Consider the following 15818-nt stretch of genomic DNA (forward strand, 5'->3'; position numbering starts at 1 on the left):
CGATTTTGAAGAGAAAGTCACTCAAAGGAGCGTTCATCGTTTATGAACGCTGAGGGGGGGGGGGGGGAAAGAGGGTGGGGGTGAATTAGGGAATTTTTGTTGTGTCACGATAAAATTTTCCTGATCCCCCTGTAAGGATTTGTAGTATTTTTATGAACCCCCTCCGGTACATATTAACCACGTAGAGAATATCCTTTTATTGCTTTATTGGATAGATGCTAAAACTGCAACATAAAGATGATTAAAAGAACAGCTAAAATATCTAAAGGTACAGCTACAAACAAAAATAAAATCAACTCTACATTTTCATATATTTACAGAGAATTAAAATATATGACATAATGGTCTAGATGCTTATAATTCATAGAATGTTCAGAATTGACTTCTAGAAGCATGCTCAATTCTATTCGCTCCTGAATTGACTTCGGGTGTTATTTCAGAGACGTGTGGTCGGTACTAGTGTGAAAGACCTTCCTCCCTCTAACTCCCGTTTGAAAGGTTAAATAAGAAAGTGAGATCTAAACAGTGTTTGATCCCTGAATAATCGCTGAATTGGCTGAGCCACTCATGCGCAGCACTTGTTCTTAAATATAATGTGGTAAGTGAGGTGGCCTCTCCCATAAGCTCGGTGGCTTCGTGGGTCTTCTCGCCTTTTTTAAATCAGAATTCTGTAGTTAAATAATTTGCGTAGTTGAAAAAGGCAAATAAAGTGACGATGATGATGATGATGATAGCGTTGCGATTAGACGTGAAAGGTAAGTAATGATGAGATACTCAGTATATATAAGCTCAGTGAGTCCGCACGAAATAATTCCCTGTGGATTGACAAAAATAAAACATATCACTTCAGTTTTTATCCATCGACACTGTACATATCTTTTACATTTTTCTGATGGTTCATCTGTAATAGTTATTTTTTCATTAACTGATAATTTTCAGTTGCCCAGGGCACCAATTAATAACAACTTCAGCTGATGGGTTTACCCTGGTCAACTAGGTCATTACTATTATTACTCCATGTCATTGTTATAAAAGAGGAAGTACTTGTGCCATAAGTCTGTCCGTCAGGGGTGCGTTATCTTTTTTGGCTTTCTTTTCAGCAATAAGACATCTGAAAAAACAACAGCAACAACAACAACAATAAAAGAAAAAAACAGAAAAAAAGGATCAAACAAAAAAAACAAAAACAAAAAGGAAAAAAACAAAACAAAAGAGTGGAGAAGAGCTTAGAACAAAGTATAAATATATTAATACCCACATCGAGAGACTTTAATAACACAGCAGAACCCAACAAGACACAGGAGAGAAACTTTTGTAACTACAACATATCTGGAAAAGTCCGAAATTTGTCAGAAATAATCCGCTGAGCGTGTCCCTTCATTAGATACACAATGTAGGGGCGTCGATAACTAATTGATACACTAAGTGATTACCTGGCAAATTGGTGATCCTCCTTTCGATGAGAGTGCATGGCAGCATTTATCAAGAATAACTCGTAAACATCTCGCTAAAACAGACACCAGAACGCAAGGATTTTTGTTTTGCAGCACAGTTTTCCTCCATCTAAAAACGTCTTTGAGGAGGCTCAAAATATTACGTCATGACATATTCGAGTTACTTGCATTTGTTTAATGATGGGGCAAAAGCCATCGGCCAAATTCCTCCTTCACTTTTTGTTTTAACATGTTACTTAAGCAGTATCATATTCTCCAGGAACCTGGCTCATTGACTGTAGGATGTATCATATATCTGTATTGCCAGCTCATCTCCTACTCGTGGGCACCTGGTAAGAGGCACTCGTGCGCCTCTCTCAAGAACGTAGTACAACCAAACTATGCCTAGAAATACACCATTATGAGAGTTAAACAGGCTTTCTCTTGAGATATCTACCAAACAGCCTTTTAGGACCTAATGAATCCATGGAAGATAAGATTGTCGGCTCAGATCTCATAAATCTGAAGGTAGCCTCCCGGAATTTAAGAAAAAAAGGATCCCTAAAATGTCCGTTCAACATCAAGAGAGCGGTAGAAGTGTTTTGATCGGCTAGTTGAAGTTCTGTGCCATCATAAGACACACGAACAACAAAAAACAAAATTATGTCAGAGATCTGAGATCTGATTTACGCACTCTGTAAAAATGCTTTTTAAACCTTACCTGAGCTTGACTTCCTCCTATAAGATCTACTTTATAACGAAGAGGTTTCAAAATCGACACAGCTTTATCGAAGTCTCCCTGGAAAAAAAAAAACAGGAAAAAAAACTTTTGAACTTGATTTCAACCAAAATCTTCTTAGTCTTCACTCTCCGGGACCACTCACTTTATCAGCTTCCACAAATGCTTCGCAGATGGCGAGACCAACCGTACGTGATACTTCACAATTGTAGCCTGACCCATCTCTGATGAGAATCAAAGGAAACAACTATGAGGCTGTTGAATGAATGGGGTAAGTTTCTATAAGAACTGTGTTAATGCGTCGGTGGTAGAGTATAACAGGGTAATTTAGTATTATCAACTGAGTTGATAACGTAAACTAGCCACCGTAAAGAGTTTAAAAGTTGACATTTCGAGCGTTAGCCTTTCGTCAGAGGAAATGACCAAGGGCTAACGTTCGAAACGTCAGCTTTAACACCCTTTACGGTAGCCAATTTACGTTATAAACTCAGTTGATAATAATTGATTATCCAACTAAGAGACTGCTACGACGACCAAAGTCTCACAAGAACGATAGCATTCCTACCTAACATATTTCCTCAAGGAATCCAACAGTTTCATGGTTAAGTCTTCATTTTTGGCACCCAGCGTGCTCATAAGCATGTGAGTATCACTAAATGCCTGTAGATAACCAGTGTAAGCATAGACCTGTGTTAATTTCGATTGTAATGCATGGGAAAATCTCAAGCCTGCATGCGATCTTTTCAAACAAGATCACCCACCATTAAATGGTCGTTTGCATGGCTTTCCCAATACTGACAAAGCTGTTGCCATCTGTCTCCAACATCGACTCCTGCCAACAAAGAAAGAGACTTAAGCCCTCTTTTTGTTTTTGGACTTAATCACGTGCCCTATTTAGAAATATGCACCGCACGCAAGCTTAAACTGAAAAATGCACATGGGTTTATAATCTGTTTCATGCATCATTACGATCATCTTTTCATGTCACTACTGTGTCAACTGACCTTCAAGTTTCAGTCTGTACAATAGAGATGATCCATCCCTCAGCGTAAAAACCTTGCTTACTTTAAATCGTGGAGCCATCTGCAATGGTTCAATAAAATTTAATTTCAAAGCAGCCGGAGGCGACTTTACCAATAACAATTCCAGGTGACAACGATGGTAGCGAAGAGCTTGGCTGACGAAGAAAGAGACTCAATTGACATGTACATTTCCGTACCTCAGTATCATAGACATTAAGCGCTGCTTCATAGTCTCCCTGAAATCAATAGAAAATTAGACAAATCAAATTCCTTATTTGTTTAGTAACGTGAGAGACAAAGTCAAAACAAGTGAGAAGGGTGATCAAAACAAAAAAACAGAAGAATTATTCTGTCTCAAACAATGCACAATGCAATACAAGAACTACGGGGGATGGCAAGTGAGGAACTGATTACAATTGCCATGCTATCAACTTACTCCTTCAAACTTCAGTTAGCAGTGGTGCCCTCTAAACAAACTAATTCAAGCTCTGTTTAAGCCCAAATTCTCCTTTCAGGATCAAAACATCATTGCGCTCCGCGCACATATTATCTATCACTTCTAGCCAAATAATTTCTTATTTGGCCCTCCGAATCACTTCACGAGTAAATGCTATCAATCCTTTGTGCTGTATCCTTGGAGGTTAGAGGAAACTTTTTCCCATTTGAAACTCATAGTACTCATCATAACGTGTAATTTTTTCACTTTTACTGCAAACATACCTTCTCAATATAATACAAAGCCCAGTGCCAGAAATTGTGACAGGCCAAAGACTCGCAAGGCTGGCCAGATAATAAAAAACATACTTCGTGTTACAATGACTACTTGTACGATATCATAATTCAGAAAGAGTGAAAGATGTTTTTCATCTTGTCACGAGCGTGGGACAAAGAAAAAAATTCTGAGTCCCAATGAGGAATCAAACCTCAGACCTATGGATTCCGCACTCCGATGCTCTACCGCTGAGCCATAGAGACTCTGCGGTGTGCGAAGCCTATTACGAAGTTCATTTATGACACACGTCCAGCATACTACAAGGATAAGTAATGTCGATAGCGTCATGTTGGTAAATAGAATAAGAAAGATAGTAAGTTAACGGAAATAGGATCGATATGCCTTCACTAGCATCATCCCCCCCCCCATAAACCCCCGGCCGTAATCCAAGGGGGAAGGGGGGGGTGAGGCATTGAACAAGCATACATTACACACAAAAAAGCCAGAGATCTCTCGTGTCCAAAAATTTAAAGCACATGTTGAACAAGAAAAAAATCGTACCTTCCAGTTTTCCACGGTTTTACTCATGAATTCAATCCCTTCATCCTGTCGGCCTTCCATCTCCATAACATGCGCCAAGGCATGTGTTGCCCACGTGTCTGTAGGAATAAGCTCCAATCCCTACCGTTCATATGAACAGGCGTCAATATTCGGTCAACATTTTGAAAACTGCATACATCACCCTGGTTCTCATAGTTTCTCTTTTTCATGTTCCTAAGGATACACTCGTTAAGAGGATTGATTACTCGTGCGCAACATCAAAACTTACAAACAACTTATCTTAGTCTATTATAAACACCATTGCATTTCTGATTGTACAGAACTGTGTATTAATTCATGCAAAAGTGTTCTCCATGTTCCCCTCACGTTTCCGATGGACGATTAAGGGAAACGAAGAAAAAGGGGCGAACATACAGGATGGTTAGGAAAAATGCACCCACGCTAAGTATGGCAGCTCAAAGATCGACCTCAACTTTGCAGCACTGACTCACTCTCTCCCTATTAAGACCCTTTCCATCGCATGGGTATGAATAAACATTCCTCATAAGGCTTTCCATTAGGCTCCATCTTAAATACTGTATACATATCATCTGTGGCTCTTAATCCGCTCTCTGCATTTAGTGGATTGCAACGTTAACAGGTAACCAAAATTTGAAGAAAGACCAAATATATTATTGCAGTACTTGATAGCATACAAACATTCTTTTAAGTGGTTGTTGTTGGTACCTTGCGAGCTTGTTTCTCTGCTTCTCTGTAGAAGTTCGTCTCTTCCAACCCAAAGGCATGCATACCAAAGAGATACCTGTAATGGTTGATGAGCCTTAATTAATTTGCGCATGAAAGGAAATATCCTTTTTTGTTTTAATATTCAGTCAAAACGTGACTGAGTGACGATAAGATTCTCCCTTACTGAACACATAGTATTTTTACCGTCATCAGTATTGTTAATTATAATTATGGCAGGTAACACGTAACTGCAGGCAACATGAAGTGATCCTGTATTCTAAATAAACAACAGCCTCCATTTGGCGCGAAAGTATGCAGGGATACCTGACCTCAAACATGATCTGTTCCGAGAGTCAAGTTCAAGGAGAAGAGCGAGCTTCAAGGAACCGATCATGTCCAAGGACAAATACTTGTGCATACTCTCGCACAAAACGGAGGTGCTATGTTTCTTGTGCCTTAGATATCTTTAATGAATGAAAATAAATATTTAAAATAAATTTTTTTTGCAACGCGCAGTACAAACTGTTTACTAACAGCTTACTGTTTACTGCTCCGACGTTCACTTTTCGGTTGTCTTTTATGAAGTTTTATTTAGTATTATGAAATCTATGAACAAACAGATATGTAGCTTCTCCCGCAACGACGGCAAAACCCTTTCTCATCTTGAATTAATTTTAAACGAAGACTTTTATCGCATTGAACGTAAGCTTTGATAATTGGGAAATATCACCAGGTTCCCCAGTCTTAGCTAGGGCATATTCGATCACTTGACGCGTTCAGACCAATCGCGGGCGAGAAAAAGTCTTTGATGGGCTATACGTGGGTTATGTGGTATTTGCACACTATGACACAAAGAAATTACGAAGCGGTATTTTCTAAATGCTGGATAAAAATTGAATTTAACTTCTTCTCATGATAGTGTTGAAACTTGACGCTGTCAACAGAACAATTACCATTACTGTACCCATATAGTGGTATTTCTTGCTTCCAATGTGGAAACACTCTTGCCACACTATCCCTTAACAAATCCTTAGGTCCAACAAATATGCTGTGGTTGGAAAGCATTTTCAGTGCAAGTATGTCCCTGGGGTATGCGATCAGAATGTCATCCCACATCGCTTGTGCTTTAATCATATTTCTACAACAGTAATAAGACAGTGGCATGTGACTGGATGTACTGTCCAGCGGTCCAAACACTTTTCCTCGGTTGATAAACTATTGTGGGAGACGCAGGTAATTTAGTGTTAACAACTGGGTTGAAAACGTAAATTAGCAACCGTAAAGAGTAAAAAAGCTGACGTTTCGAGCGTTAGCCCTTCGTCAGAGCGATTAGAGGAATTGTGGGTTGTGTGTGGATTTATATGTAAAAAGTGGAGCTACGCTATTGGTGGGAATATGGTGACGAAAAAACAGGAATAAATTAGTTGAATGAAAAGCGCTCGTTGATTCCGTGGGGATTAAGGGTGCCGATTTGAAATATAAATTTTTGTTCTTTACTAGTGTTTTACGGCTTTCTGAACTGCCTAGATGTAAGGGAGACGTAGAGCCTTATGGTTGATGCACTTACCTCCTGGTAAAGAGGTCTGGTTTCCAGACTTTGCCTGGTCATTGGGGTGATGAATTAGGGCAAAACTATTTTCTTCCACAGTGCCTCTCCTTACACAGGAGTTTAAATGGATACTGTGAATTGTCAGGGAAGCCTGAAAAAGCTGGGAGGAAGGGGGTAAACTTGCCATGGACTGGCCTCCAATCCAGGGAGGAGTAGTAATACTCCTAGCCACTCCATGTTATGGAAATAAAAGTAAGCTCTGGCTGGATTGGCTTCCTAGCTTGAGTACACACTTTACCTACTTAAAAACTTATCAGACCAATTTAATTTTTATTCTACTTTGTCTCAGATCCAATATCATCATTTGAGACAAAGTAAAAAAAAAGACTAGTTTGAAAAGTTTTATACCAGAGTAAAATGTCAACCAAAAAAATTGAAAAAAAATTCAATCTGCAACACCCAGGAGGGATATATGTAACATTTTTTTGATATATATGACTACTTGTACAATAATTTTGCATATTTAGATGCATTGAAACAAAGTTTAATCAATTAAATGTATATCAGAACTCTACCAACTCAAACTATCATAAGAAACTAGAAACAGTTCAATAGGCACAAAAGAAAATTGTCAAGGGAAATGGCTTAAACTATGCAGCAAAGGATTGAAATTTCAAATCCAGCACCTTTAACAACTCAGTCACATGCTTTTTGCACAGTTTAAACGCTCAAAAGTGAAAAACACAGTTACCCTTTCATTAGGGAATGTGAGACCAGTCCTTACGCCCACAAGGCCATGCCTGAGCCTATCCTGATTTTTCCGAAAGACTAGGAGTATTGTTCTTCTCCTATGATGATATGGTATTCCATCATAGGTTAATCCCCTAGGCCCAGTTGTTTGAAGGCTTATTAGAGCTAACCATGGATAAATTCTAATGCAGGTTTCTTTATTCCTTTGTTCAAAAGCCTATGTGGAATAATTTTAGCTATTCTTCATGGGGCATCCCATCATCAAAATGTAAACAAAAAGAATTCTACTGAATTTCCCTTTTCAAGTTTTCAGATCTGAAATCAAATCTCCAACTAACCTTGGATTATCTTAACCCAGCTTTGAATAACTCGGTCCAGCATTTTTTCAGGTTTTCCCAAAGGTTTTCCAGCACCCATTTACAAACCCCTTGATGGAGAGAGGTACTACAGTGAGAATAAACTGCCTTGCCTATGGGAACAAAACATGACCCTGCAAGCTATAAGGACCCAGGAGGAGGTGAAGAGGATTTAAATTGAGTGTAAAACTTTCCAAGCTTTTGTCAGATGTAATTTCATCATTAGTTAAAAGTTAACAGCTAGTTATACTATACTTTACCCAGCTGCTAGCTCTTTTGAAGCCTTAACATGGAGTATTTCTCTGTCAGTAAGGTTATTTTTCGTTGCTAGTAATTGAGCAACATCAGAATGCTTCACATGACCAGGCAGACAAAAAGATGCTAAAACATGACCCATAACTGTAGCAACAAGAAAAAGGGTGAACATTAGATAAGAGTGATGTTATGCATACCTAACAAATTCTCAAAATAAAGTTTAACATATATGTATTGTTTATTCATCTGTAATTAATTTTTTTAATTATAGTTTTGTTTTTTTTATTGTATTTGTTTAGGTAACATTTGTCTACTTCAATTCATCCATTTTCATCCATGTTGATTAAAGTTCTGCAAAATATTTTACTTTGAGGTCAAACAAAATATCTTTTATAAGGTCTGTACTTCCTTGAAAAATAATAAAAATAATGCACGGATTACAGTCATAGTATTATAACATGGCAAAAAAGGAGGTTTCTATTGTGCAGCAAATTAGGCAATTCATCTTAATTCTGTATAGAATTCTAAGCCATAACTTTCTCTTTCAACCTTGTAGAAATGTACAAGTTGGAGGGCCTATGTACCTTGCATAATTTTTCTCACTTCATACACAGCGTTGATTGAGAATCAAATTTTGACAGTTTGTTACTTTTCGAGATGTAGTGTGTACCAATTGGGTCCAATATGAGGTAAATAATAATTGTCTGAACCAGAGCACTGTTGCATCATCATGCTTTACAGAAGATACCTAAAGTGAATTATCATACACCCACAAATTTATCAAGAACAAATTTAAATGGCCTGAATGTACAAGTATAACCTTTGATAAAAATTATTAGGTGATGTTTACCAAAATCAGGATCTGCTTGCAACATCCTGGTAACTGAACTCTCTAGACCACCAACACTTTTATCATCATGATGAGCAACAACCTTTGAACCATATAATCATATATGAGAGGTTATTTACCCAAACAATACATAATACACCAAATTTTTCAGTGACAGCTATATCTAAGATAAATATGACTTACATTTAACACATCCACTGAAACTTTAGCTCACAAAATTAAATGTCCAATTAATTTCAGCCGCTGTGACCCATTATTCCTCCACAGATAGATCTGAGATCTTACATAATAGATTACATATCTCAGCACTGTCCCAAAGATGTTGACTTATAGAAACCTGAAATCTGAAGATGTTCCATATTGAATCACATTCCCACCCCTCCCCTCCCTTTAAATTTGGAATTTGTGCCTCTTTGTCCCAGTCCTCCAAAGTTCTACTACCAGCTGTATGTTTTTCTTTGTAATAAATGACCCAATACATTTACACCATTACTGCTTGAACTAACACTGGGGTTTCAGAATTTGTTGAAATTTTGGCAACAGACTCTGCAAAAGAATGTGTCTGTAAAAAGTTCATTAAGGACCAAAAGGTAATTATGTTATCAAGTGGCCAGCAGAACTGCAGTGTTTGCCAGCTTGTTTTTAAACCCCTGCTAACCTGAGTGAGGGAAGCATCAAACATTTTTGCAGCTTCATTACTTGTTGTTGACAGTGGGAGACCTTCTTTCCTCCATGCCTATAAATTTAAAAGAGAGTTCTTGAAAAGAGGCACCTTTAAAATGATATTGAATGTGTTTTATCCTGCTGAAACATTATCTACACCCTCACCATGCGTTGCTCTATTTTCAAAGAGTGTAACTAACTTAAGTCATGTGAAAACCGAGCAAGAAAGCATGCAAACATCGCCAGCTAAGAAGATAATCAAGCCTGCCAAAAATCAATGGCTCTTGGTTTCAATGAATTTTCTGTAGGTCGCCACATGTTATCACGATAATTATATAATTTTTTTTGTATATATTATTCCTTACTGATGTATTTATATTACAAAATGGCATAATAAGGATTACAATATAAATAAATTTGAAAAAAATTTTTTTTTCATTCTGGGTTTATTTTTGGTTAAAACCAGTGTCAGTGTTACGTTGCAACTGCTGACAAATCACGTCGAATTGCTCAAGTTAGCTGGTCTACCAACTTGATTAGTTTGTGCTTTGTCATCGTTCTCGTTTTTCGATCCTCATTTCCGGCACGTCTGTTTCCGATAAGAAGTACATAAGCGTGCAATCTTAAATTAGCAGGTAAAAACAACAGATGCCTACCAAATATTGGTAATGGGTATATCCTCACTTGCTGCATTGGAAATACGGATCGGGGAGAGGGGGGAGAGGGGGGTATCTGGTAAGCACGGAACCGATAGAAATAACATGTGGCAAACTTACATCAACATCTCTCCAGTGGGTGTGCAAGTACGACATTTCATCACAAATATGTTCACATCTGTACGAAATCCATTAAGAAGGTGGTTAATTAAAGGGCTCTTGACACTTTTTGAGCACAAAATGTCAGAGGTTAAAACTATCGAAGATTTTGCGGTGAGCGAGGGACTGGCTAGCAACAATGATAGACCGGAGCCCGCTATCCAGTACTGGTCAGAGTTGGAAAAATGTAACGCAAGATTAAAAGTCACATTATCGCAGATTGTCACGCTACCGGTCACGCGTACAAGAAATCGGTTTTGTCCTTAATAGAAATTCATAACCCGAAGTTCATGCCCGTCGAAAAATACGGCTCAAATAACATCAGCATTCTTTGAGTGAGCAAACAGCTGGGAGCAGAAAAAAATAAGTTAAAATTTTTCTTTGCGATCGACGTATTATTTTCATAACCGTCAAACTAAATGTTTAGTTAACAATTCGCTCTGATGAAAGGGTAAACAATCGAAATATCAGCTTTAGAATCTCTATATGGAGGCCAATTTACATTATCAACTCAGTTGATAGAACCAAATTATACTGTAATACTCGTAAAGCATTACATGAGCAAAAACTAGGAACAAGAGATAGTTTGATGAATGATCGTCTATTTTCTGTCGGTTTTGTCCTGGTCACTCTAAATTAGAAGAACGTGGTCAGTAACAACCTCGCTAGCAGTTCAGTTACCGAGGTGAACGTGAGAAGTTATAGTAACCGTCCAAGTCATTAAACCAGAGTGAAGATTGCAGTTGTGCATTGTTGAAGTTATAGAACCAGTCCCCTACTTAGAATCTACTTCAACAAAAGCTAAACTGCGACCAGGTTTCAGTCCCTTAGCACCTTGCACTGGTAGGTGTCTGTTCAAATGGGTTTTCCGTGCCCCTCGAAGTAATAAAGAAGTTATTAAATTCACCCAAATAATTTCGCCCGATTGGTATATATGATAAGGTTGTTTCTTCTATTTTGTTGAAATACGAAAACGTTGATCAAATTTTGTGTTTTCTCAGGTTATAGAAAATAATAGCCGATTTAAGACCAAACAGCCTAAAAACCTTGCCCTGATCATGAATGCGAGTGCAGTGTAGCATGTAGAGCTGTTCACCAGACCCTCCACTCTCTCCTCAACCCTACACTTAGGACGTAACCATAGAAAATATATGTAAAACAAAGGCTAAGTAAATAAAAAATACACCAAAAAAATCCACGTTTTGACAGATCGTAGGCGACCTAATGACTGAGTTTTCTCGCTGAAAACGTCAGACGTTCCACGTGAGAAAGTGGAGAGTATGGTCAGAAAAAATACCAATAATACCGTGGTAAGTGGTTCATATTTCGTTCTCACTGAATTCAGACTGCTAGCTGGCGATGTTGTGATCCTCAAATTGGCTCTAAATTATTTATTTTGAGCTCTCACTCAGATAACCTTTAGTTTGTTGTGAAATAAGTGGATCGCACAAGCTTATTTAATTTTGCACGACTTGTTCCAAAAGTGAGGTGCACTATAGTCTTGCATGATTCAAATTGTTTTCAAAACGGAGTCCCGTTCAAGAGGTACGGTCTATTTGTTGTTCTGTAAGGGAGGACTGTTCAACATGATCGCGCGTTTGTGTCAGTTATTCGAATTCTACTGTGCGAGTCGGCTCGCTTGACTTGTAAATTGTTGTAACTGTTTCTTCCTTTCTTTTCTTTTTTTCAATATACTTTTTCTCTTTCTTGTGCGTGTGTGCATTCACAACAGCAACGACTATCCATCGGTCCACTCCAAGCTATGGGTAACACTATATTTATCCAACTTTCGAGGCTATCTAAGCTTTATGTCTCGAAATGTTCAGATCACCAACGAAGTGTTCTAACTGTGTGAGAAACTTTGTTGGAAGATAATTTATATTGGAAAAGAAGTCATCGAATTGCTTCATACTACAGGTATAACTCCAGATATTCATTTTTTCCGCGGCGGCAAGCTTATGTAAATATAGCCGCGATCCATTTGAATTACAATTGTTACCTGGACAAAGAGGGTCAACGCAACAGATTCAACATACTACTGGTTTACAATTTGTACCCGAGATACTCGGCGGAATCGATCAGTTTCCAACGATGCCTGAGCGATCTATTCATTTATTATGGAGCTCTTAATTCAATCTTTACATCGAAAGGAAGTTCATGAGGTTTTTGTTGGTCGATGTCACTTGTGCTTTGCGCTCGAAAGGTACTCCAACCTCTGAGTTTACCTCTTTCGTTATTCATACCATAAGGAAAAATAATATTCCTTGCTGGATTTCCTTGCTAAATCATTCGATGGAAAAATCAAATAAGCATTAAAAATGAAAAAAGAGCTTTGCCAAAAGAAGTGTCCAGGTGTATTTGTTTAGTTGAGAGATGAGATCCATTAAAGGCAGGGTGCACGCGGTTGCAATCAAAACAATTCTCGCACTTGGTTGGAGCGTTTTAATTTAAAGTATTAGAATTTGCATATGTCAAGAAACGTCAATGAAAAATCAATTGCCTTGCTATTTTAAAATATGGATACCCGCTTTAGTCTACCGTAAGTTAACCTGATAATTTTCTTTGCTTTTCAATAAACTGCGGAAATTGCACTTATCCAAATGCACTTACGGTTACCTGGACACAGTCTACAGTCTAGTCAATGTTTAACAAAAGCGCGTTTCAAGATCTCGTCAGCAGATATATAGAAACACCTTTTTTGTGAACAGTGGATGAAGGCTTATAGCTATCTCAGACGAAGAGCTAACGCTCGAAACGTCAGCTTTAGGAATCCTTCACAGTGCCCGATTTACATTATCAATTCAGTTGATAAAACCATATTTTCTGGAAAAAAAAAGAGAGAGAGAGAGAGAATTAGTTTCTCCTTAATCATTGTCATATTCACTTCTATTTAGTGTTTACCTCTATTAAGCAGTAGCGGTCGCGGTCACTCTTTATTGTCCTCCATCTGTATTGAGCGGTCACAAAAAAGTGGAACTTTTCATATAAACCTAAGAATAATCTTTCAAGTAATTTTTAATCCACATCTCTCTCCCAAAATCAAAGTGAGTTATATTTTCGAGCGAGATTCTGTGCATTAAGTGGTCACTTATGGCATGAAGAGACGTTGTTTATTATTATTATTATTATTTTAAATACCCCTAACATGTGGAACCTGCATTAAGCGGTTAACACGCATTAAGCGCCATTCCCCGTGGGTGACCACTTAACACAGGTTCGACTGGTTTCACTTTGCACCATAACAACTGACTCAAAACTGATGAAAGTTATGCGAATACAGAAAACTTGACTACTTGGTAAGCTCTTGTAGGGAAATGTGTAGAAAGCAGTATAAAGAATATGCATACAGATATTAAAGTGTAAATTAAAGAGTGAAGTGCATTCTTTTCTATTAGAAACGGGTTGAAGTTTCGACGCTAAATTATGTTAAGTTTTAAACATATTCCTGAGGTTAGGTCATTGCTAGTGATATAAGTAGTTTTGCTTTGCTTTTATTCTTTCCATTTATTTGGCTTGCTAAGTTACTTTTTAAAAATCATTTTGACTTTAAATGAGCTGGGGTTTGATGGTAGGGTTTTCGGACCCTCCGCCGGCACTCTCTCCCCTCCCCCTCGTTTTGAAATGTCAACCTTTTCGATCTGTTAATCAATTTTTGATCTCTCTTTTGGCTTTTTCGGAGAGGGCAATTCTTTTATTCAGATTCTTATAGAAAAAAATTTTCACCAGATGCAACATCTGGTGGGGGAGGGGGGGGGGCTGAAAACCCTGTCACCAGCAGGCCCTGAGCTTTTTTAAACTTTGATTCTTTTTCTAAAACTGGCAAAATTTCCACAATAACAAGATCGCATAATACTACTTTATTTAAACCATTTTAAATCAACCGATCTCTTTTTACTTCTTGGTTTACTTACGTTCTGAAAAAAAAGTCTTCTTGATTTCTGAAATGGTCTTTGGGAGCCTTTCCGGACTTGCAAAAATTCGGTCATCATGGCCTGTTCTGGGCATTCAGCTATTAAAACGAAGCGCGAGTGAAACAGCGCTAAGGTAGCAGAGCAGTGAAAAACGGGGGGGCTTGGTTTGAGTCGTCTCCCTCGCTTTTTCACTCCGCCGCTAGTATTGCACCTTTTGCTATTTCGCTTCGTTTTACTGACTGAATGCCTGGAACAGGCTGTGCTCATCACTAAGGCTTAACAAGTGCTGCTGGCATGTTACGACCTGACAAATTTTGGACGAGGCAAATCTCCTAACGCACTTAGGACAGAATTTATCCAGCCAGGTAAAGACTTGACAAAATCGACCAAATAAACAAAGCCGTGTTTAACTTGCCGATCATTTGTCACAAAAGCTACCAAAAACGTGGAATTGAACTGGGTTCGTTTTATTATCAGAGCTCGGAGAATAATTGTCTTTTCTTTTTTTTTGCGAAACTCTTGGATTTAAGTACTTTCACTGAACGACCTCAGACGAATCTTGACGATCGGAGTTCTTATCCATAGGCAAACTATGCTGGCCGCTCTTGTGAGTTCAAGCAGATTAGAAGTTGACAGAATTTGACAGCTTTGAAATTTTTCATGCGGATGCAAAAGACGAGACAAAAATTTGTCTTGACAAAATTTGACATTTGATTTTGTCGGGACAATTCCTGTTTATTTTTCCGCTATTTCGGAGAGGCTCGTATGGTTCCGCTAACGCGATCTCTTCGGAAATCATATTATTGAAAGCTACACATTTTAGGCTGGACCGGTTGATGCCGGACCGCATTACATCGAATGATGTGAGACGGTCCAGCAAAAACACGTCCAGCCCAGCTCCATGTATTGCGGACCATCTGCAGGGACATTGGAAGGGACAGTTGATGGAAATTTCCTTCTGGTGTTTTAGTCGGTAATTTTTTTGTGAACAATGGACTCTAATAAACCCTTTATAACGCTAATATCAGCATGCATATTCTCCTCACGTTTCTCTATACATTTCCTGTGGTATCAACAAGGATAATTTAGTGATCATTTCCCTTATTATCATGATCTTCAGAGGTGATACCGTTAAGAGAAATTAGATGGCAGTCACTCTTAGGGGTTACAGGATTATTAAGTTTTACCAAGTCATGAGGTGGAAATCTTTTTAATCAAATTTTCTGCATTCGTTTTGGAAGGTGAGATGCTTTATTCACATGGAGGAAAAAAACCATCAAAGGGTGTTAAGCCCTTAAACTTTGCAAGTGTCGTGAAATCGATGGATACGGTCTCCTTGCGGAAGGAATGTTCTCTTGAAGCTTTTTTTATTTATTTTCACCGTTTTTTTTTTCTTTTTTTAAATGTTGTTCAGCTCTCTGGTAATGCTGTGGAGCGGTTAAAGCTTGGAGACTTGCCTTTTCTCCGTTTTTGTCT

At 38.2% G+C, this 15818-nt stretch overlaps 1 protein-coding gene across 1 annotated transcript; it reads right to left on the bottom strand.

Annotated features, from left to right (window-relative positions):
* Positions 1-199: 199 nt before the first annotated feature.
* LOC131780428 (tetratricopeptide repeat protein 38-like) lies at positions 200-10548 on the bottom strand. Its single transcript, XM_059097036.2, has 16 exons — positions 10393-10548; positions 9612-9689; positions 8954-9035; positions 8109-8247; positions 6158-6331; positions 5194-5269; positions 4468-4587; positions 3915-3974; positions 3392-3430; positions 3177-3255; positions 2934-3004; positions 2738-2832; positions 2318-2396; positions 2155-2232; positions 1434-1507; positions 200-1111 (listed from the first exon to the last, which is right to left on the bottom strand). Exons 1-16 carry the CDS (start codon positions 10426-10428, stop codon positions 1027-1029), a joined length of 1365 nt encoding a protein of 454 aa, XP_058953019.2. The 5' UTR covers positions 10429-10548; the 3' UTR covers positions 200-1026.
* Between the last annotated feature and the right edge of the window lie 5270 nt (positions 10549-15818).

This window comes from Pocillopora verrucosa, chromosome 5 (genome assembly GCF_036669915.1).
Source record: "Pocillopora verrucosa isolate sample1 chromosome 5, ASM3666991v2, whole genome shotgun sequence".
In the NCBI taxonomy this organism is placed as follows: Eukaryota; Metazoa; Cnidaria; class Anthozoa; order Scleractinia; family Pocilloporidae; genus Pocillopora; species Pocillopora verrucosa.